Source organism: Humulus lupulus, chromosome 8 (assembly GCF_963169125.1).
Source record: "Humulus lupulus chromosome 8, drHumLupu1.1, whole genome shotgun sequence".
NCBI classification, from domain to species: domain Eukaryota; kingdom Viridiplantae; phylum Streptophyta; class Magnoliopsida; order Rosales; family Cannabaceae; genus Humulus; species Humulus lupulus.
In genome coordinates this window covers 45,566,437-45,590,763 of record NC_084800.1, presented here as the reverse complement: position 1 = coordinate 45,590,763, position 24,327 = coordinate 45,566,437, and the positions used below count along the sequence as shown (strand labels likewise).

Genomic DNA, 24,327 nt, shown 5'->3' with positions numbered 1-24,327 from the left:
TGTTCAAATGACCTCATTATATAACTAATGGCGTCTTATTATATATACTTAAAAAGGTTTTATTTTGTTAATCATCTCATCTTCACAAAGTAAATGAAGTTAGGTTCTCTTTTAATAGTTCTACCACTTTTCCCACTCGGACAAGGACAGTTTTCTGAAAGTAATTAAATCACTTGTTGGTAACGGATACAGACAGACCGGGACATCTCCCGTCGGTCACCATTTGACCTAACAATATCATCCCACATCAAAGCAAAACGACACCGTTTTATGAGCATTGAGCCTCGTCAAAGACGAATAAAACATGTACTAACATAACGGAAGGCTGAAACTGAATGCTACCGACACTTGGCTCCCGAATCTACAGCTTCGGATTCTCCCGAGCCTAAGCTGTGTCCTCTGACAAGTGACAATCACTCACTCACTCTCTCTCTCTCTCTATCCTTCTACTAAGCATGAAACCAAACTCTTTGGTTAGTGCTCTGCTATTTCTGTTTGGCTGGCATCACTCCCAGACTCGGTCACTGCGAAAACCGCTTTCTTTTTTGCCTTTTTTCTGTCACTGACTAACTTTCTCGATCTTCTCTTTCCATCTCTAAGTTTCCCAGTTTCGGGTTTCTTCCGTTTCATGCGTTGTTTGCACTTTTCCGTTTCGTGAATTAGCTTCTGGTTTTTTGTTCTTTCTCTCGATAAGCTCGCTTTTTCTTCCCGGCCCATTAAACTAAATCACGAGAAGAAAAAAGAAATTTCGCCTTTTCAACCTGAATTATGTACAAGATTTAGTAACGCTAAATTGGGTGTCACTGATTTCATCTTTTCTATCGTAACTTTTATCTCAATTACGGAAAACGACAACGAAATATGATCCACGCTAAATCCGACTCCGACGTGACGAGTCTAGACCCGTCGTCGCCGAGATCACCAAAACGACCGGTTTACTACGTACAGAGCCCATCGAGGGATTCCCACGATGGCGATAAATCGTCTTCGATGCAAGCCACGCCGGCCTTTAACAGCCCCATGGAGAGTCCTTCCCACCCCTCCTACGGTCGCCACTCGAGAACGTCCTCCGCTAGTCGATTTTCCGGAAACTTCCGGTCGTCTTCCGACCGGAAAGTGGGCCGGAAGAGAAACGAGAAGGGCTGGCCCGAGTGTGATGTGATCGAAGAAGAAGGGAACTACGACGAGTTTTATCGGGACAAAGGAGTGACCAGGCGGTGCCAGATTCTGCTTGCTTTGCTTGGCTTTGTTCTGATATTCTCTATTTTCTGTTTAATTCTCTGGGGAGCTAGCAGGCCTTATAAGGCTAGGATCACTCTCAAGGTAAATGTTGCTGAATTCAGTGTTAATTTATAATATTATTACTAATAATTGGATAATAGCTCATGTCTTTATTGTCTTATTTCCAAACATATGGTGTATTTCAACTTCACTTTGGTCTCAGATCTTAAATTTATTATGCAATTAAAACCAATAGACTATATACAAGTAAGTCAAAGGGAGTGAGAAAGATTGAATTTTTTTAGTACTTGATTTATGGAATGTAAGGAAGAAGCTCGTCACTGTATTAATTAGAGACGCAAAATAAATATTAATTATTTGACATCTCTTGCCAAAAAAAAGGGAACTTTTTAAGAATTTTTTAGGAGACGAGCTAACTGTTGTATTTTCCAACTTCTCAAAGGTAAATTTACTTTTCGATGAACAGAATATGAAAGGGGCAGTAGTGCTGTACTGTAGTTTTTGCTTAGTTTGAAGCAGAGAATTTTGGTATGGACTCCTGCCATAGTTTCATCTTTAACTTGCTGTCCTTTCTCATAACTATATCCTAAAAAGTTTCATTTGTTGGAATAGTTTGCACTGCTAGTCCTTTAATCTCTTTTTTATTATTATTGCAGTCATTGACTGTGCATAATTTTTACTTTGGGGAGGGATCAGACATGACTGGAGTCCCAACAAAGTTGCTGACAATGAACTGTTCGGTAAGAATGAGTGTGTACAATCCTGCTACATTCTTCGGCATCCATGTGACCTCCTCTCCTGTTATCCTTATGTATTCGGAGATCGCAATTGCTAAAGGCCAGGTAATAAGACTAATTATCTGCCTACGTACCTAGCTAGGTCATACAAAATGACTAGAGTGAGAGAGTGTGTAACTTTAAATGAATCATGTTATTCTAAAGCTTTGAACAACAAAGAAGAATACTATACTTACTACTACAGGGACATGAGAAGATTTTACGTAAATTAAACTCGGTTGGTTTTTGCCTGTGATGTAATAAAATTAATTAAAATCTGGTATGGATTGTATTTGCAGTTGAAGAAGTACTATCAGCCAAGGAAGAGCCACCGGACGGTGTCTGTGAATCTTCAAGGAATAAAGGTGCCTCTATACGGGGCAGGAGGGAGCTTGGCAGTCTCAGACAGCGACAGTGAAGTTCCGATGACGCTGTTGTTTGAAGTACGGTCAAAGGGTCATGTGGTGGGGAAGTTGGTAAAGTCAACTCACCGAAGACGCATAACTTGTTCTCTTCACATTGATTCTCACAAATCCAAGCCCATCAAGTTTAAGCACGATTCTTGTATGTTTGAGTAATTAATTATTATGACAGCACTTCGTTTCTTTAGAGAGACAATTAATCTTTCTAGAGTTTTGTGTTCCCCTCATAGTAGTTGGTCGAATTGCTGAGATTAAATTCATTGATATATTGATACGAAAGAGAGACAGAGATTGGCAATTAGTGATTTTGAGTCGTGTATTGTCACCTGCGTTGAGAAGATTCTTGTCTCAATCTTTGTAGTAATAAGCTGATACAATCTTTGTAGTAATAGGCTTTATTTTTATTTTTTTTAGATTATTACACGTTACATTAATATTACTAATAGAATGGAATTTAATTATTTCACAAAAGTAATCTCCAAACCCAAACCCCGACACATCCCACTAATAAATATACTTAAAGTGATTGCATATTTAATTTGTTCTTTACTCTTTGACAGCATATTCTTTGACGCATGTTTGAAGAAACTAGTATCAAACAACTCTCGAGGAGAAGATCAGATACACCATTACAGCAGAAGACAAATACAACCCAACAACAACATAAGCCATACAATACAAATTATAATATATATATATTATTATTTAATATATATATATTATTTACAAATCAATGAAGATTTTGAAACCCAAATCTAATAAGTGTCGAATTTGTAATTTTTTAATTTATTATTCTTCTATAATTATGGACTTGATTATTTGTTTATATATTTAATTAATTTATTTTGTGTTTTTAAGATTTTTAAGACATTTTGGTAAAAATTAATGAATTTGGGATGTTTTACCGACAATGGTTAAGATCGACATTACAAATATGAAACTTCACATTTAATCTTGACAACGTTCCAATAATCTTTTGGGAATTTTTCTAGAAATATAAGTTTTAGATCTTTTTTTTAGATTTCCATAGCTTTTTGAATTGTCCGATTCCAAGTTATATCGAGAAAGTTATTGTTAAAATACAGTTTTCTCAATTGATTAGGAAATTGAAGAGAATAAGGCAGCGACTCCATGCTACGGTGGAGAAAAGCCTAGCTGTATCATAGCCTGTGTTACTGTTTGAATTCCAATTTTAGGTTGCGTAAAAATAAAAATTAGAGGAAATTCAAAAATAACTTTTAATTGCATTTTTTAGCAAACTTTTAATTGCATTTTTTAGAAACTTAAACTCAGTGAGAACTTTAGAGAGAAGGAGAATTGATCACCATCAACATCAACATTCTAGTTTTTGTTTCTTCTTAAACTCTATTATTTAGAATTATGATTTTGATTATATTTAAGATTATGGATTAGTACATGATTTCTTGATTTTAATTATTATTATTATTATTATTATTTGATATTGAATTGTTTGTATTCTTCTATGCTTAATTTTATGATTAATGTAAAATCTTGCTTAGATGACCACTAATTAAAGTTTTGTATTGTTCTATTATCATCTTAAGGTTTCTATTCACCTAATCGTTTAGAACTCTAAGTTTTGTGATAATTTGCAATTAAGGGTAATGTCAAAGATGCTTTTAATTGTGGTGAATAATATAAGCCGGGTTAAATAAATCACACGCTTGTTGTATTTATTGCTTAGATTAACTCATCTCTATAGAAATTAATTAAGATATTTTTTCCATTAAATTGTTTAGTAAAACGAATTTATTAAGAGTGCTTCACTTTAATAAAGTGCATAAGAGAGATTTGGGATAATGACTACTTATGTATTTTCTGCATGATTAATAATTTAATTTGGAATAAATAATTGTTGAAGTTGGAGAATTTACTCCTATCTGTTCTTTAAAATAGTCTTTATCAATACAATTGTTTTATTCATAATTTTATATTATTTTTAATTTTCAAACTTAAAAAAAAAAATTCTACAATTATTTCTAATTTTGAATAATAATTTGAATATTAAAATTCTTGGGTTCTACCTACATTTACTGCTATACTAAAATGGTTAGTAAAATTTAAAAATATATATAATTAAATTTAGTGGCAGCTCCGATAGGCTTTAATTAAAGTCGCGGTACAAATAAAAAAGACAAAATCTAACTTCATTTAAGCAAGCTAATGGTCAAAGACTCAATTTGTTATACAATTGTGCAAGAAGGCAATGTATTTTAAATGCACTAAATGAGGTCAACAAATTTTAAGGTTGACTTTGTATTTCATCAATTAAGAATTAAGATCCAACACAAGGGCCGTTCCAAAAGGAAATAATAAAAACAAGGGCCCGTCTAATCAAATAGACTTTTTCAGTTTCCATTTGTAGCAAGATCACAAAAACAATGGTGAAATTACAAGTTATAATGAGAGTAATCACTGAGTTGCTGGAGCACTCTCCTGCTTATCCACAGCACAACCAGTCTCCAGAACTGTGCCACCAATTCTCTGTGGAGGCCAATAGCGAAATACGGATCTTCCTAGTATATTCTTGGCTGGTAGAGGACCCCTAAATCATTACAATATTTGTTGAAAATCAGAAAAAGAGGAAGGAAGCGGGAAACAAATTTAAGGTTCTTCCATAATTATGAAGCTCCCTAAAGTGAACTTATGAGGGTATGAGTTTAAAATGCATTACCAAACGTGTGAATCATAGCTGTTATTGCGGTTGTCGCCCATCACGAAGACTGAGTTTTCTGGTACACGCTGTATAGGTCAACCAAGTTGCTTTCAGGTCAGCAAGATTTTCAGACATAAAATCACTGTCGACACTTTTTGATCAGTTTATTCCAATTTTTTAAGTCTAATGGTTCAGCAATTTCTTTGGAAAGAAAAAAACGAAAAAACCAGAATAAATCAATAAATATGATACGCACTACGGGTGACATGTTGTAAGAAGGTGATTCAAGGATGAACTTCTCATTTCTTTCTACTCCATTAACTACTAGCTTCCCGTTACGAACCTGCAACCAGACAGTGTCCTAAAGTTAGATTCTAGTTACCAAAAACGGTCAAAGCAATCATATTAGACAACACATCCATACATGAAAAAGGAGAAACAAAAGAGAAAAGTGAAAGAGGCTTAGCTCATCATAAATGTTTAAATGCATGAAGACGCAAAACACAAAAAACAATAATCGTACGAGTTAGAGATCTAGCCAGAGACATTCTCTGCAATGGCTCACTTTTTTGATACCTTTTTCTATTTCAATAAATTACACATACAACATGTCACTCATCTAAGCTAAAGAAAATTATCAGTAACAGAGGAACGAGTAATGCTAACAAGAGATGATGAAAAGAAAGTATAAAGTAAGCTATTCCTTCTTTAGACTATTTCCCACCTCTACAATATCTCCTTCCTTAGCAACAATTCTTTTGATGAAGACATCATCGTCAGTATAGCCTACTTCTTGAAGAGCAGGTGGACTTTTAAATATCACAATATCATTAGCACATGGCTTTCTGAAATAGTAAGATACCTGACAAAAATAACAGAAACAACTTTTAGACAATGACTTAAACTATATGTAAAAGAAAGCATTTTATTCAAAAGTTTCAATTACATAGTAATTCAAGCAATAGTATAATACAGAAATTCCCTTCTGTTTTAAAATTTTACAAATGCTCATAACAGTCGTACATCTTCATTTTATACTTAGGAAGGCGCAGCGGATGGAGTAATGAACTGGAATTTGCACTTGTTAATGAACTGGAGTTTGCACTTGTTCTAAAAGTCAAATTGTAGGCAGATGGGACAAATAACTCCACTAAATACTTAACTGGTTCAGTGACGTTATGTGATAGTTTAGAAGAAAGACGAATATGTAAGCAAAAAAAATCAGAGAGACCAAGTTGTAAATCTCATATGAATCATTTTTTTAAATAAACCATTCGCCTAACCCTACAATATTTAGAGTTAAAAACTATAGCAATTGTTATACAGGAACCAAGATTTTTATTAATTTTTTGAAAGAAAAAGTTAGCCCTTTCTTAGCAATCGTCAACATTTTTAACTCCAGAACAGATTACTGAAACCAAGAGCTCATTATTCATCATAACACCCAATTGCAGATAACAGAGTATATGAACAGAATGAATTTATGATAAAATTACCTTCTCTGCAATAACATGGTCTCCGACATCAAATGTAGGATACATCGACAAGGAAGGAATGTACCTCGGTTCAGCCACAAACGTCCTGAAGGCAATCGAAACCGCTATCGCAGCAAAGACAGTCTTGGCATCATCGGAAGTAAAATTGACCCAGTCTGACAAACCCCCACCCTTTTGCTCCAGCTGCTCATCACCCTCACCCCCACCGTCGCCGCCACTTCCTCCTCCTCCGCCATCATCGACCCCTCCACTGTCCACGGCCGCCTTGGTTTCGTCCCCAGAGCCTTTGAGAGCATTGCAACGAAGAATATGAAAGTGGGTTCTCGGATTGACGAGCTTAGAGCCAAGAAAAGCAGGAGCTTTATATGTGGAATAGGATGAAGTTAAAGGTTGGTGGAGATGGCGTGGTGGTGTGATTGTGAAACTAGGGTAGAGGGTGAGGGGTTTGGAGAAGTGGGTGTGAATTGAAATAGAGAGTTTGAGAGAGGGTAGAGGAGAAAGTGAATGCAGAGAGTACATATTCTCTTCTCTCAAAAGTGAAAACTGAGCGGAACTCAATCCTCAAAATCCAAGCTCTGGAATATTTGATTTTAATTACACTGCAAAATCAAATGGAGACGGTGGAGTGTACTGGTGATAGACCCATTTTTAATGTTTTGTGGTACCCGTCCGTTTCCCAACCCAACCCAACCCAACCCAATTGATTTGTTTTAATAGTTAATTAATTATGAGATTATACAATCTACTATTACTATGGTTTTTTTTAATCCAATTGTTTATTTCATTAGCTGTTTATATTCTTAATCACTATAAAAAAGACAAAAGAATCAATACTATTTATCTAGAACCAACCTACCACTGTTATTTAATTAAAACAAAAAAAAAAGTACGGCTTAAAAAAAAGTTTCTACTATAAATGTTTTTTCAAAGGTGAAATTATGTCAGTAACTATATCAAATATATTATGATAAATTTAATTTTTTTTGACCGAAATATTTTTAATATTCAAACACTTATTTTATTTTTGAGTCTGAATTCTTCCTTTTTCTGAAATCTCTCATTTTCTCACTCTTTCTCGTTCTAATATTGTATCTAAAAAAAATACCAAAATTTAAAAAAGAAAAAATAATCTGAAATAGACATTTGAGTGAAAAAATATGAACATTTAAAGTTTTCGTCAAATTTCAGTATAAAGCATCAAAATTACATCGATTTTGTATCGAAAAAACATCGTTTTGACCAAAAAATAAATTTTCATAATTGCATCACAAAATCATTGAAACATCATCGATTTTGCATCGAAAAAATATCATTTTCGCCAAAAATCAAGTTTTATGATTGCATCGCAAGAACATCGAAACACCATCGATGCATGCAATCATGAAAACTTGATTTTTGCCCAAAACGATGTTTTTTCGATGCAATTTAGATGCTCTGCACTAAAATTTGACGAAAACTTTGGAAGTTCATATTTTTTTAACTCAAATGTCCGTTTGATATTTTTTTTAAATTTTGGTATTTTTTCGAGATCTATAATATTGGAATGAGAGAAAGAATGAAAAAGTAAGAGAATGAGAGACGTTAAAGAGAGAGAATTCAGATTGTGAGAGAAAATGAGTGTTTGAATGTTATGACTATTTTTGTCTAAAAAATTGAAATTATCATATATTTGAGATAATAACTTATGTTATCATATTAAAAAAATTTATTAAGTTATGCACAGAACATGAAAATTCCCTTTCTAAATTGGTAATTTAGTTCTAACACTAAAGAAAAATTGACAGTCAAATTCTTAACAATAGCAATTAAGTTCTTTTAGTTAATTTTTTAAACAAAATTTTAATTTTTTTATAGATAATTTTGACATTCGGCTAAATATTGTACACTCTCAAATATTTTTATACGTTATATTGTATAGAAAAATAAAATAAAAATAAGAATTTTATGAAGAAAAAAAAATAAACAATAAGAATTGCTACTATTTGTAGAATTCAAGTTCTTGATTGCTATTTTTTTTAAAGAACTGAATCGGCAAACCTGAAGAAACTCAATGCGCATTTATATTAAAATCACTTTTTTAATACCAGTTTGAGCCTTTGGTTTCATATAATTACAAATAGATGCATTTATTTTGTAAAAATAAATAAATAATAATATCAACTTAATTTTGGTCAATATATTTTTTTTTAAAAGACACAACTACCTCTAACTTAAATCCTTAATTAATATTAATGAATAATTATTTGTTATCGCCAATTTTCAATGATGATGTGTCACAAAAGAAAAGTGCTAGTGTGGAATATTAACTTCGATCTGGTCGGATTAGTGGCGAGGTTCATGTAATTAGGTGATTCTTCGAGTAAAGTTTACGTACGAGAGACCTGCTCGAGTAAGGTTATGCACCATAGACTAGCTTGAGTAACAATTGTCCTGATGCACAAAAGGCAGACTTAGCTGAGACTTATTCAAACTGAATTGTTTTAATCATTTATTAAATTAATAATTGATATATTATCTTATTAAGATGGAAGCTTCCTACATATTTTAGGGGGTGGTTATTTATTCAAATTCAATTGTAACAAAAGTTAGTCTATAAATAGGTGTTTGTGTATTTTTCACATGATACTGAAAAACTGACATTTTGAACTGAGAGCTTATTGTTTTAAGTAGGGCTGTGCAAAAAATTTTACAACCCGAATAAACCACCAAAATCAACCCGAAAAAATCGCCAAAAAATGCAACCCGAATAAACGGACCAAAATTTAAACCGCCCAATATAACTCAACCCGCCCAATTAAGAATTTATTATTTTTAATATATTCAAATAAATATATAAATTAATTAAGTTTTGTTTTAATTTTTTTACTATGAATTTAAAATATTGTTTTAAGCTTAAAAATATAAACTTCACACTATTAGTACTAGTATTTAAAAGAAAAAAAATTACAAAAATGTAAAAAAAAAAATATCACTTTTGTTTGGGCGGGTTGACCCGCCCAACCCGCCAAAAAAAAATACTATTTTGGTTTGGGCGGGTTAACCCGACCAACCCGCCCAAATTATTGGACGGGTTAAATTTTTTTTTTCTTAATTGGGCAAGTTACGGGTCACTTTTGCTAACTCAATTATGACATTTGACGGGTAAAAATGCATTGTAACCCGACCAACCCGCCCAATGCTCAACCCTAGTTTTAAGAAAACATAGTTTATTCAAGTGCAGTATCTCGTGAATACAAATCAAGTCTTTGTACCGAACAATATAAAAGTCTTCTTCTTCTTGTGCTTTTTTCTTGAGTTCTAGATTTTTCCCACTATTCCTATCATACTCAAACACAAATTTGTAGTTTTCTCATTTCATTCACCAAACCTTGGGTAAATGTTATTGTTGGAACTTATCTATACAAGTGTGAATTGTTAAAAAAATAGAAAATGTGCTTTAATGACTCCCTAGAGGAAGAGTCTCACATTGTTTTAGAATACTCATTTGTAAGGGTATATAGATAGTGGACTTGAGCATTAGGGTTGTGCCCCAAGGGGTACCCACTTTTGTGGAAGAGGGATGAGTCACACAAAGGCTCACTTGACCACCACACGCGCGCGCTCCGCCGCCGTCTGACCGACCGAGCTGAGCTGGTTGGTGTGCACCTTATTTTTAATAAAACGTTTCACTCTCAATATTTTTCGATCTGAAAAAATTGCAATGAGTTTTATCGATTCCGAGTAGTAGCATTATTAAGGGTGTGGTAAACGACAGTGCAGTGGAGGTCCGATACAGTATTGACTGGGCTGTTTTATCCTGGGGACGACAGGGCTGATAGTCTGCTTGCACATTTCTGGGCAGTGCCACGAACGTCTTAAAGAGAGTGACCTAGTCCGCGACTCAACCCAGATTATTATTCGGTAATTTCGTTCCTTTTTTATTTCTGCAGCAACTATCTCAACAATTTTAAGACGTTTAAGTTTCTGCCATGACTACCGATGATAACTCTGGTGTTGTTGACATAATTAAACCATTTCGTTTTGAGGGTAACAATTTTAAAAAGATGGAAACAGAAGATTTTATTTTTTCTCACAATGAAAAATGTTAACACTGCTCTGACTACTGATAAGCCTATTGTCTCTGAAAAAGATGACAACGATGAAAAGGACAAACAAACTAAGGCATTAGAGGCTTGGGTCGAAAATTATTTTTTATGCAAAAATTTCATTCTCAATGGTTTATCTGATGACTTGTATGATTATTATAATTCTGACAAAAATGCAAAGGAAATCTGGGACGCACTGCAAAAGAAGTATGACACTGAGGAGGCTGGAACCAAGAAGTACGCTGTTAGTCGCTACCTCAAATTTCAGATGACCGATGACAAGTCAGTGGAAGCCCAATCTCATGAACTTCAGAAAATCGCTCATGAAATAATTTCTGAAGGTATGTCTTTAGATGAACAATTTCAAGTTGCTGTGATTATTGACAAACTGCCCCTTGCGTGGAAAGATTTTAAAAAATTTCTCAGGCACAAAACAAAAGAATTTTCACTAGAAAGTCTGATCACTCGCCTTTGTATTGAGGAGGAAGCTCGTAAACAAGACCAGAAAGAAGAAGTGCTTGTTGTATCCAGCAACAACAACACTAACAAAAAGTCCACTGCGGTTCTGAAACCCAATGGGAAAAATTTCAAGAATCAGAATCGAAAGCAGAACTCAAACCGCAATAATCAACCTCGGAACAATAATCAGAATTGGAACCATCAAAGGAACCAAAACAGGCAGCAACAACACCCCCCTAATAATAATACTAATAACAATAAGAATGAACCTGCTCCATTTCTGTGCTTTGTTTGCAACAGACCAGGTCATATTGTACGCAAGTGCAGGAACAGGCCAAGCTCTGCTCTGCAGGCTAACCTGACAACTGAAGAGCCTTTCACAGCTATGATAACTGAGATCAACCTTGTTGGTGGATCAGAAGAGTGGTGGGTAGACACTGGCGCTTCTCGCCATGTTTGTTATGATCGAAATATGTTTAAGACATATACTGCTGCTACTGAAGATAAGAAAGTGTTGCTGGGAGATTCACACACTACGATTGTTGCTAGTATTAGAGATGTGGAATTAAAGTTTACCTCTGGAAGAACTGTGATTCTTAAGGAAGTCATGCACACTCCAGATATAATGCCCTGAATTTCCTAATAAGGGTTAGGACCTTGATTAGGAGGCCGGGAGGGCCATAATTGATTTATCATGGCATTAAATGATCATATGCGTGTTAATGTGAATTATATTATTATATGATGATAAATGCATGCATATGGGTGTATTTATAATCATAAGGGCATTTTGGTAATTTGGACTGTTGAGGGCATATTTGTAAATTGGGTGCATATTGTAATTTGTGATTGAGATTTCATTATTATGGAGATATATTTGAGCTATTCGGCATAAGACGATCCTAGATTATGAGTTAGCTGTTTTGTCATAACGAGGTCAAGTATTGGGTAATAAGAATGTTTATTTGATGATAAATTGAGAATATTTGAGATCAGGATGGAATTCTGAAAGTTTTGACTATAATGTCCCCGGGGGTGTTTTCAGGACCCCGCACTACAAGAAAAAACAGCATTCATAACACTTAAAAACTGCTAACCGGGAGTATTAATAACGCTTCTGAAAACGCTAACATAGCCCCTGTTATTAAAAGTCCTGTCTTTTCTATAACAGTATTCGAATATTATGTTCGGTGTTATCTTAAACTATTCAATAATACATTTTTAGTTGCTATAATATTCAAATAATAACATTTAGTTAGAGTATTTGGTTATAAATTTGAAGTTTAATCTTATACTATTTGCATAACACTTTTAAACTGTTACATTTGATTATTTTGATAACGTTTTTTGTTTGTTATATTATATAAATCATAACAATTTGTTACGCATATAATATGTTTCTAAATCATAACATATTAAGGTTTTTTTATTGTGATAAGGATACTTATAAGTTTTTTTTTAATTAAAAGATTTTCATTATTGTACTTTGATAAAAAAAATTTAAAATTAATCATAAAATGTAATTCTCAATAGATTGATAAACCATAAGTATTACATTAAACAATAACTAATTCAAACCATGAATGTGTCTACTTCATGAGATCTTAGTTCTAACTTAAGTTTGAAAGCATTACATAATAAAATTCTATAATCTTGAACATTTTTTTCTTCAAAAATGAAAATCAGAAACATTACAAGATACACAAAAAAGTAAACCATGCATGAAACTTGCTCCATCCTTCAATTCATCATCCTTTGTGCACTTGTCTTTGTTGTGAGTCCATTTGCTTAGCTACAGCAAAATTTAAATGAGAAAATTGAGAAAAGCAACTTGTCATGTTGAACAAAGGAAGCTTGGTCCAAAACATTGAGTGATTTTTCTTCTGGTTTTTGACCATCCATTTGCTCTGAAACAGAGTGCCCATCTGGAATTCGTATACCATTATAAAAGAAAAGCATAAAAAAATTATAATTTACACAACATTTACGATGGTAATTTGCAATAACAGGAATTCATATACCTGTTTCCATTTCTTCCACAGGTCCATGCGTAATCCCCTTTGCAATAAAATCAGTTATAGTCCACAAAATGTCTATTGCCGTCAAGTTTATGTTAAGCTGTCTTTTGAGCACTTTGAGCACTGTAAGCTTTAGTCACATCTACACACCTATAATATTCGAGTGTAATAATGGAATCACATCAGCAATTACTTAAAGTGGTAATTCTAGGGCTTTTAAAAAAAAAAAAAAAAAGAACCAAATTTCCTTGTATTAATTAAAAATGCATGAAAGTGGTACTTCTAGGTTTCTATGTTGCAAGTAATGAAATTATCAGTTTTTATCAGTCAATCCAAGTATATGTGTCAATGTGTGCCTATACATGTGTGTAATCGGTCACTTGATATATTATGTCACTGCACAATACAGTATCTGGTAAAACTTGAAGATTAGAACTTATTAAAGTTGTAGCTATAGTCATCCATGTTGCATGAATGAAATTATTAGCTATTATTAAATATATATGTATTATACTTGCAAAAGCATCAATCAAGCAATTAAAAAATATGTACTATTATCTGATAGAAGTGTCAAACGTAAGCATGAAAAATCATAGACAACCTATGACTTTAATAAAGTAATGTGTATAAAAAAGAAGAATGAAAAGGGTCATCAAAGTGAGATCCTCCAACTCCAAGAACATGTCCTGATTTTTATAATGTTCAATTGGATTTCGAAAGAATGAAATTGTAATGAAACTCTGCTTTAATGGCCATTTAAATAAATAAATAAAAACCCCACAATGAATCATGCACTATATAACCTATGAGTAATGTTAGAGACACTCCCAATTTGCATACTTAAATTACACACTATAATGTGTAATTAATCTCAACCATACAATTAAATATATTGTGGTCCCTGCTTAAAATATTAATGGTTGAGATTAATTACACATCATAGTGTGTAATTTGAGTATTCAAATTGAACTCTATAAGAATGCTGCAAGAAAATCCCAAACAAAAATACTAGTTTCTAGTTACCAAATAGCAACCAAAATCAACTTTTCCTACCCTCTTCATGTTTCTTTTCCACTTCTCATTGATAAGTTCTAACAAGACAAATCTATTATTCCTCCCTTTTTCTCTCTACTTGATCAATAATCATGTTCTTTTTTTACTGAACCTTGGAAGACATTTCTTATGCAGCCTAGGATTTGATTTTGAGACCAAAAGACAAACAATCATTCATTTATAAGCACTTTCAAAGCCTAGAAAACTGTAGACGTCTAGAACATCCTAAAAATTACTCAGACGTGTTAAGGAATCCAATGTATAAATTTTAAATTTAATTTCCCTTAAAACCAAATAGATTATTACATAGATATGCATGAACCTCATATGAGTTTTACCTTGCTTGTTATTATTAAACTAAATCTTTAAATTCCAACCACTGTTCATGCAATTTAAATCTATGTGACATTGGCCAACTGCCTAATGTTTTTCTATTTGGTGTTTTTAATAGTTTGGGATTGGGACCCCATTAGTTTTCTATTAAATCACTCCTTATAAGCCATCTTACAAGCATTCTTATGTAATAGAAAATATAATGAACCCACAAAAATATATAATAATAATTACAAAGGAATCAATGCAACCAAGAACCATACCACTAGCTATTTTGCACAACTTAATGATTATATGTGCTAAAGACAAAAACAAATGGAGATGATTAAAACTTATCAAAGATCTGTAAAAGATTTCATTAACCCACTTGGAATCCAAAGTAACATGTATTTAGCCTAGGTTAGAGAAATTGCCTAGTTATATTTCTCCAAATAGATAACACAGCTCTGTTACAGCATATATGCTGCAACTCTGAGCTACATGATATTGCATTAGTCTTTTCAAGATTACATGTGTGCTGGCATGCGGTGAGTGGATTGCTCGGTCTAGAGCTGCCAGGGTTTCCAAGACCTGCCATTTTTCAGTGTAAAGAATTAAGACAAGAATTCCAGGTTTTTAGACAGATATAAAAAATCAAATGACATACCAAGACCCAAGATGGACCTAACACATTATGCAAGTGATGAGAAATGTTGAAGAGGGTTCCTTCTATCTGTTTTTTTTAATGCAAACATGTTGTTAAAAAAAATTTATAGGTAAAGAGAAAAAAATTAAAACATTAAGGAGGTGAAACTCATGCAAGCAACATCTATAAAAAATAATTTTTTTAAAAAAAATAAGATGAGAAAATTAAAGTCCCAAATGATACAATAATACAAGATCACCATAGTACTTCAAAAAATAAATCTGACCATTGTTCATCATAAAGATAGTTGACCATGAACATAAGAATTTCAATGACATTAAACTTGCAAAATAATTCAGTACCTCCTTTTCTCTGCTTCATTTGGAAAATTTATAGTAAACTTGCAAAGTGATGCTAAAAAGGAGTTTAAAGGTTCAATGGCGTGAAGAACCCCACATGCCTGGATGTTAGAAAGAGGAAATAGTTTAAGCCGAAAAAATCTTGCAACAACTTATATGGCCAGACATATATAGCACAGAAAATATATTATGTGGCATGATAGAACCCATTTATTATCCGGCTGCAATTGCATCCAAGACCTATATATGTATATATTTTTCTAATAACAAATAGACATTTACAGAAAATAATTCCACACCAAGAACCTATACTGAGATGAAATGTCTAACAATGATTACCTGTGTGAATGCCTGATATCCCTTTAGTATTTCCAACACAATAGCCTCTCCTTGTGACCTACGAAAGTGACTCAAAGCCAATTAAAAAAAGAAAAAAAAAGCACTACTAAAATACTATTTTTACTTTTTAAAAAAAAAATACTATTTTTATAATCCTACTACAAATGCATTGGTACAAAGTTAACCAAACCTTGACAAAATAAGAGACAATGCATCAAGTATGGTCAACCAAAATGAATCAACCATTGAGAGACAGAGATGTGATGTTATCCCGGTAGACTTAATAATAGTTGGATTAGAATCACATCTCGGAGATTGAAGCTGGTACATAAGACAAGCTAGTCAGCCCTTAGATGAACTGCTTGCTTTATTATATAGAAGAAATCTTATAGCAAAAAAAATGAATACCTCACCAACATCCATTGCTTCATCTGTTAATGCAGCCACTGTAAAGACAACTCCTAACGAACCCTCAACAACCAGAGTTATATCTTTCTGTAATGCACTTTCAGCTATGCCCTTAAGACGTGAAAATTTATAGAAAATATTTGTGTGATATTGAAAATGTAACACCGGACACATAGTGAAGATGTGTTTTGGCTTTGCCATAAACATAAAATGAGATCAAATCCAATCAAAGTAACTTTGCTTTCCCAAATTATAAAAGCTATAACTATAGTGGATGGTTATCTAACAAGTGATTGTCAATACCACCCAAAGATATAAACCATGTTTGATTTTCTTTGTATTCTATATCATGATATCTTTTGTCTATATTCAAGGAAGTCCACAAATTTGTATAAGGTGTTGTCTAGCTAGAGTACTGGCGTTGCAGGTAAAGGAATAATGTTGTTGAAGCAGCCACCGCATAAGGAAATATAGTCCAAATTCCCTGTGTGATTACACAACACAAGTCAGATCCACATAATTGAAACTTTTAACAACATGGTTTTTAGCTTTTAAGAGATAAATTATATTTGCATACCACAACCGTTGCGACAGTAGCAAGGGCAAACAATGGGCGCTCTCTCATCAAGAATCCTATCCCCAGCTGTGCTCAGAAAGAGAATAAATGATTGTTGGTTCTCCATTCATGACAAATATGTACAACAGAACATTAGAAAAAACTACCTGAAATTGAAATTTCAATGATCCCTCGGTTTTGAAATTCTTTATTGAAGGTGTTAAACATAAATTAGTCATAGCCTTCATTTAATTGACCCGCCAGATAGTGTATTAGTACTCAACAAAATTTCATATATTCAATCTGATGCAATGAGATTTTAATAAGAGTTGAACTGACCTGAATTGGAAGAGTGACCAAACCACCACCACAAACTCCAGCAAAGAAACACTCAATAGATATTCCCTGCTTACCCAAAAAACACATCAATCCCAGGGCATGAGCATAAATATTAGACCAGACGAAATAGGACAACAGCTTCTCATTTTTTTTTTTGTGTAAACTAATTTATTGATTGTAAAACTATATAAAAAAACAAGCTCAGATGGTAAATTAGTCATTGAAAACTAACAGCTAGAAATGTAATATACTAAAAACTCAAGAACCCAAAATCAAATTCATGCTGTCAATACAATTCAATACAAGAGGTCACATTGAAAATCTCAAAAAAAAAAAAACGCATCTTTAGCAAAAAAAATATATCAAAACTTCATATCCAATTATCTATTTTGTTATGTTGAAAATGGAAATAGTTTCTTACCCTGACTGTTAGTAAAAAAGAAAAAAAATCAAAATTCAAAAAATGATAATAAATACAGAGATAGAGCAATAAGGTTGAACTGCGGTCTCTAAACATTTCTTGTGAGGAAGCAATTCCTTTTTAGAATAAAGAATGTAAATGCATTGTGAAACCTATTGTATTATAACAGAAATGTGCGAGCATTCAGCAACAATAAGCGAACAAACATAAAACAGTATCAGGCAAAGTTCCTAGATTTACCTTAAATTAGCAGAGAAAGATGGTTTGAAGTCAGGAGTAGAATCAACGTGCAAGAGATTGCTCGGCATGAAAATGCAATAGGCAAAGCTGAATTTAATTCAAAAATGCATTAATGCATCAACTCATAGTTTCGAATACACATATATATATGCATATACATTGATGATCTGTATATATATATACAGATCAGAAATGGCGTTTTCGAAATGCACATCATTATCAAAAATTAAATGCAATAAAGGAAATAACATCATATCAAACACCTGACATGTTTTTCAAAGTTAGGCCATAATTTGCCCACAAATTATTTTCATCAGTTTTACCTTTTATCATTGAGGAAACATGGTGCCCAATAAGTCCATCATATTTAAGGTCTTACGGCCAAAAAAAAAAAACAAGAAACTTCATACATTGATTATTGGTTGAGAAAAGATTATCAATATACAATATAGACTATTAACTTGGAACTAACCTGGTACAAGACCACCTTGCTGACTAATACCACATTTCACATCTTTAAGCTGCAAAGGAAGCACTTGATACTCCAACTTTGGTAGCCAAGACCCAATTTTCTGTCATTTCAACCCATGAATCTCAACCCCACCGACAAAAACATCTCCTTCAGAAAACTCTGTCATCATGCCTTGAGCATCACATGACCGACTCAAAACCATATATGTATTACTTTTCCTCAAACTCAATCTCAAATTAAATCAATACAAAACTCAAAACAATTATCAAACCCATAAATGTTGTAGAATAACCTCACTAAAGTCAAACCCGTCGAATAAACCACCCTTGCAAGCACCGTCGCACCCACGAGCGAGCCACGCCGTAAACCCACGAGTCAAGCCTCCCTGTCACACGACCCAAGCCGTGGGCCTCCACCACCTTGTTACACACCTGCAACAAACAGAGAGAAAGAAAGAAAGATTGAACGATAGAGTAGCTCAGAGAGAAAGATAGAGCGAGAGAGAGTTACCGTTGAAGAATGATGTCGTCGCACTGTCCCTCTCCAAAGCTAGTTTCCGAGAGAAGCCCCTGCACACTTCCATTCACCCATCGACCATGTGAAAGAAATAGAGGGAGAAGAACATAGAGAAAAGAGATCGAGAGAGAGACTGGACATAAGAGAGAGGCGGAACGGTTAGGGCAGAGAGGTTCCATTTCAGAAAGAGAGCTTTTTGTTTTCTGATTTTATAGAATCAGAATGTGAATTAAAAGGAGGGGATGAAGTAAAGGCGCGATATTACTAATTTATTTGGCGCCTGAATTTCATTTGTTGTTTTACTCCGTGTTTTTATTTACTTATTCAACAATAGCGTTTTAAAAATTATGTAATATTTTACCATAATATTTAGTCATATTTGTTGTAGTGTCGAGCCCTAGGTTTTATTTAAGGTTACTTAAGCTTGAAGTAGCTTGTCAGATAAGAATGTACGTTAGAAAATCTCTCTCTCCTTTCCCGATAGCCTATTTTACCGTTCGAAGCTTTCTTAAAGGAATTTCAAGTTCTAGGAGTCGGAATCAAGCGAGGATCGAGGCATAGCGATCCTAGGAAATATTAGAAGCTTCTTAACCGAAGGATTTAATGGAAAACAACCCAATCAAAGGTAATCTAAGTTTGAAGTTTTGAGTTTCTAAAGTTTTTAAGCTTAGAATTGGACTTTGTGAATTGTTGAGTTTTTGGTTGGTTTGAACATTGGGTTTTGAGGGTTATGAAGCTTTGGGAAGCTTGGGAACTTTGTTTTGATGATTGGGATATGTTGGGTATGATTTTGGAAGCTTTGGAGTGTTAAAAACACGTTTGGGAATGGCCTAGAGTTGGGGGCCGCAGCCTTGTTCTTGGGTGCCGCGGCCCTGCTTTGAAGAAGCAGGTGGGAGTGTTGTACCTGTTGGGCGCCGCGGCCCTTGCTTTAGGAAATTCTGGGGGCCGCGGCCCAAGGTGCTAGGGCCACAGCCCTTGCCCTGTTTTCACCCCGTTTGCTCGTTTTGACCCCGGGAATTTAGCTATAGGCCTTGGGAGTGTTCCTACTACTTGGATTAGTTTGGATTGTTGTCCCAGAGGCTAGATTTTGGTTTGGTAACCTATGTTGATCATTTTATTGATGGTGTCCCATATTTGGTTATGATTAGGTGACCGCTAAGGGCTTAAAGGTTGATCGTTCTCAAGGGTCGTTCTTATATTGGTTCTAGCTCGAATCTGAGGTAAGAAAACTGCACCCTATGTATATGTGACATGCATGGTTATTCTTGATGCATGTTGGTTGACTATTAAGTATGACATGCATGGTTGTTATTGATGCATGTTGGATTGTTAAATATAATGCATATGATGCACGAGAAACATGTGATTAGGACATGCTTTATATATTGAGTATGATATTGTTCAGAGCTTGAGCCTCTGTGTTTGTGCATAGTCCTAATTGTACTAGTACATGTTAAGCAAGCATGCTGAATACCTTGTTTATGGATATTGGATATGTGATATATGTTTGGTGGCATGGCTTACTTGTGTGTGGCACTGACTTACTAGTCAGAATCGGCAATGGTGTTAGATCCATCTGTGAAGCTGTGATTTACTAGTCAAGTTCACAATGAGTTGAACATTGGTCGTGTTTTACTGACCTAAGAGTCAAAAATGGCATAGCATCATGAACGCCAAGCCAAATGAAGATTAGATCTAATCGATATCAGCAAAGAATGACTCATATGGGGTATTAACGCTTGACCGACCCAAAGGTCGATGAACTTATAAGCACTTGGCTAGTCTGAGACTAGTTATTCAGAGCCAGGGCATATGGCCCCGGTGACTGTTTGTCACATGGCTAGGGAACGCTGTTCCAAGGTTATGACTCTATGGTCATGGGGAAGGTTATGTTGGTGACTATTCACCATACACCTATCCTGTTCAAACTTATGAAAGGTTCTCTTATCAGTTAAGCCCGAGTGACCCTAACGTCATATGGCTAGAGGGGGTTGTACCCACGTTTTTGTCATGAGGAGAAGCTGCTTTGAGCTTCTTCTTTGAAGAGCAAGAGAGGAATAAATTCATACAAAAAGAACAAGAAGTCAACTGGCAAGGCACCAAATGCTGCAAAGCATCTTGGAGCAAGGCCTAATTATGAGTACACAAAAAGGGGAGTGTTTCCAACTGCAAAGAGACTAGGAATTGGAACAAGATTGCCCAGAACTCAAGGCATATGGAACCCAAAATAATTAAATTTGTCTTGGATGCATGTGATTTTAGAGGATGATACTTCGGTTTTGGATCGCTGAATCATAATCTACTAAACATGCATGTACCTTTTTACACTTTTAGCATTGGGAAAGCCATGAAGGATAAAAAGCCACGGCTTGGTATCCATCAAGGGCTGTTCGTATCAAACAAGGCAAAAGGATAAGCTTGAATGAATTTTGGAAATAAATATATTGTTTTAAGACAATGTTTATTTTATTCCGATTTTCAATGGAAATTTTAATTTAAGTTTTTCTTATTACATCAACAACAGTTTGTAGTTACTTTCACAGGTAATAAAATCTTATTTCTTTAAATGGATGTGAATTGTGGGGTGGATGTATGAAAAACAGGCTATACCTATTGCAACTAAACGAACCGGATGTTATAAATAATGAGTTGTTTAAGACAGCTAATTCTAGGACTGTTAAACGACAAAAGGTCAATAACGTTAGAAATGACGTACCTTTGGCATTTTCGCTTTGGTCATATTTGTTATGATAAGATTCAAAGACTAACAAAGGCTGGGCCTTTGAGGGAACTCACCTAGGGTGACCTACCTGTTTGTGAATCTAGTCTCGAGGGCAAAATGACAAAGCGTCCATTCTCTATGATAGGAGAAAGGGCCAAAGAACCACTAGGGCTAGTATGTTCAAATGTCTGGGGACATATGAATGTTCAAGCGAGGGGTGGTTATGAGTATTTCGTCACCTTCATCGACAATTGCTCTAGAGACTCATGTAAGTACCTAAAGCATAGGAATTCTGCGAATTTGTTAAGAAGTTCAAAGAATTCATTGCTATGGATTTAAAACCAAATTAGGTAAAATGTTAAAGATCTTGTGATCTGATAGGGTGGAGGATATTTGGATAATCAGAACCAAGATCATTTAATAGAACTTGAAGATTTGTCTAAAACAATTGTCCCAAGGACTCCGCAACAGAACAGTGTTGCAGAGTGGTGTGAATCGCACGTTTATGAAAATGTGTGTTCTATGATAAGCTATTAAGCTCTACCAACTTCTTACCCAGATCTTTTATGGAGACATACTACCAAGACCGCATGTGATATATTTTTTTAAATGTTGTGTCGTCTCAAAAGTTGTCTCCAAGACACCACTAGAATTATGAAATGGTCGTGAACTTGGTTTACGTCATTATGAGATTTGGTGGTGTCATGTTTTTGTCATGAGGAAAAAGGTAGAAAGCTAGAACAGTGAGCTGAGGGTTTGCTTGTTTGATGGCTATTCTAAAGGTACTCAGAGTGGTTTGTTTCATAGTCCAGTAGACAAGAAAGTGTTTGGCTCTACAAATGCCACTTTTCTGGATAACGACTACATAATGAATTTCAAGTCTCATAAAAAAATAGTATTAGATGGAAAAATGATAAACTATTGTTCCATCCTTACTGACGCAAGTCGATGATAACAAGGTACATTCAGAAACCACTAATCCAAGTCAGAAAGTTATGATGCCTCGTCATAGTGGGAGGATTTCTTGGAACCCGGTACCTATGATATGGATAGTGAAACCCACAAGTTGGTTGGGGACACAAGTAACAATGATTCGTTGGCCTTTAAATAGGAAATGGGTAGGTCTGAAAGGGATTTTTGACTCAAAGCCAAGTACCAGGTAATAAATTCTAAGTACTCTTAATTTGTCTGAGATCTTGTAGATGTGTCATTGGACTTTAGGCCCATGGGGTGCAAGAGAATCTATAAGAAGAAGAGAGGAGCTGATAGAAAGGTCGAGACATTAAAGGCTCGACTCGTGGCAGAGAGAGAAATTCGACTTAAAGAAAACTTTTTCTCCAGTAGCCATGTTAAAATTCATTAAGTATACTCTTATCCATAGCCACAGCTCTTGATTAAGAGATAAGGAAAATGGACATCAAAGAAGCATTTTTAATGGCTATCTTGATGAGACAATTAACATGTATCAATCAGAAGGATTTAAAGTAGTTGGACAAGAAATTCGGCAAGCTGAGTAAGTCAATCTATGGACTTAAACAAGCTTCGCGCTCCTGGAACTTAAGGTTAAATGGAGACATTAAGACCCGAGTTTTTGAACAAAATGTAGTTGATCCTTGTGTTTGACAACTTAGGGAAAAAGACATTGTGGTGTTTTGAATCCTTTATGTAGATGTTCCAAGCTTGGTTTGCTCATAAACCTACTAACCAAACCAATTCCATATGCTAAATCAGGTCTTGTTGATACCATAGCATACATAATGCTACCAACAACATTAGCATAAGGAACTCCCTTCATCTTTTTGTTGGGTTTTATGCCCTTATAAAACCATGTCGGACATGTAGCACGATTTCATATTATCAATAAAAGTAGTAGAAATCATTTAGTTTGACAATTGTGTTGCTTGCTTGTTTTATTACATGATTATTGAAATAATACAAACATTTATAAAATCCCGAACATATGGATAGTTACAATTATAGTGACTAGGTCACAGTGGATTATAGTTGTAATTATATGTTCAAAAGAACAAGTCCTAAGATTAGATCAGTGCATTGGATTTTCACTGATTAGGCAATCTACGATATGATCTACTTACACATTCAGGGTGTGATGTCTTGTCCAAGGCCTCGACCAAGTAGATAAGATTGGATATATTTAGTTACATCGGACTAGGACCGATATTGATTATTGATTGATAAATAAGTATCGTTGTTATCAAATCTAATCAATGTCACAACGTTGACCATATATTAAGTTGATCTTAATTCTGAGTGATAATATTTTGCTAATTATATTATTTAAATCTTTTGACTTGTTCGTTACCAGCTTACCCTACGGTCTAGCCCATACTTACATCTTGGAGATTTATTAGTGTAATTTAGTGGGAGTATTATTCATAGATATGAAATCTATAACTTCTGTATGAGAAGTGAAAATATGATTTCCTTAATTGCTTTGTTCAAAAGGTTAAATGATTGAGATCTCATTTCTGTGATTAAGTTCACGGAAATATCATTTATAAGGAACTTAGTGGGAGTTAAGGATAAAATACTGATGAGGGGTAAAATGGTAATTTGCACCCAGCTCGTTAGTAAGTCATCGATAGATGATTGACTGATTGTAATGGTTATAACAATGGATAACGTATTTATGGTTTTGAAAATACGTTCTATGAATTCAATAGTTCAATTCCGAGTCTATAGTGGAGTCACGAGGAATTAATAAGGTAGTGAAATTATTCGTAAATAAATTAACGGTAACTTGTTGGA

General features: G+C 34.3%; 2 protein-coding genes and 1 long non-coding RNA gene across 3 annotated transcripts; 1 reads left to right on the top strand and 2 right to left on the bottom strand.

The window, feature by feature from the left end:
• The first annotated feature begins 333 nt into the window (after positions 1 to 333).
• LOC133797046 (uncharacterized) lies at positions 334 to 2,829 on the top strand. The gene is made up of 3 exons (XM_062234812.1): positions 334 to 1,323; positions 1,899 to 2,084; positions 2,318 to 2,829. Exons 1-3 carry the CDS (start codon positions 862 to 864, stop codon positions 2,594 to 2,596), a joined length of 927 nt encoding a protein of 308 aa, XP_062090796.1. The 5' UTR covers positions 334 to 861; the 3' UTR covers positions 2,597 to 2,829.
• Positions 2,830 to 4,688: 1,859 nt separating this feature from the next.
• LOC133797045 (chloroplast processing peptidase) lies at positions 4,689 to 7,235 on the bottom strand. The gene is made up of 5 exons (XM_062234811.1): positions 6,614 to 7,235; positions 5,842 to 5,979; positions 5,374 to 5,460; positions 5,136 to 5,203; positions 4,689 to 5,006 (listed from the first exon to the last, which is right to left on the bottom strand). Exons 1-5 carry the CDS (start codon positions 7,130 to 7,132, stop codon positions 4,874 to 4,876), a joined length of 945 nt encoding a protein of 314 aa, XP_062090795.1. The 5' UTR covers positions 7,133 to 7,235; the 3' UTR covers positions 4,689 to 4,873.
• Positions 7,236 to 15,500: 8,265 nt separating this feature from the next.
• LOC133793759 (uncharacterized) lies at positions 15,501 to 17,255 on the bottom strand. Its single transcript, XR_009874938.1, has 4 exons — positions 17,188 to 17,255; positions 16,870 to 16,935; positions 16,075 to 16,776; positions 15,501 to 15,942 (listed from the first exon to the last, which is right to left on the bottom strand). It is a non-coding gene; the product is annotated as an uncharacterized LOC133793759 (long non-coding RNA).
• Between the last annotated feature and the right edge of the window lie 7,072 nt (positions 17,256 to 24,327).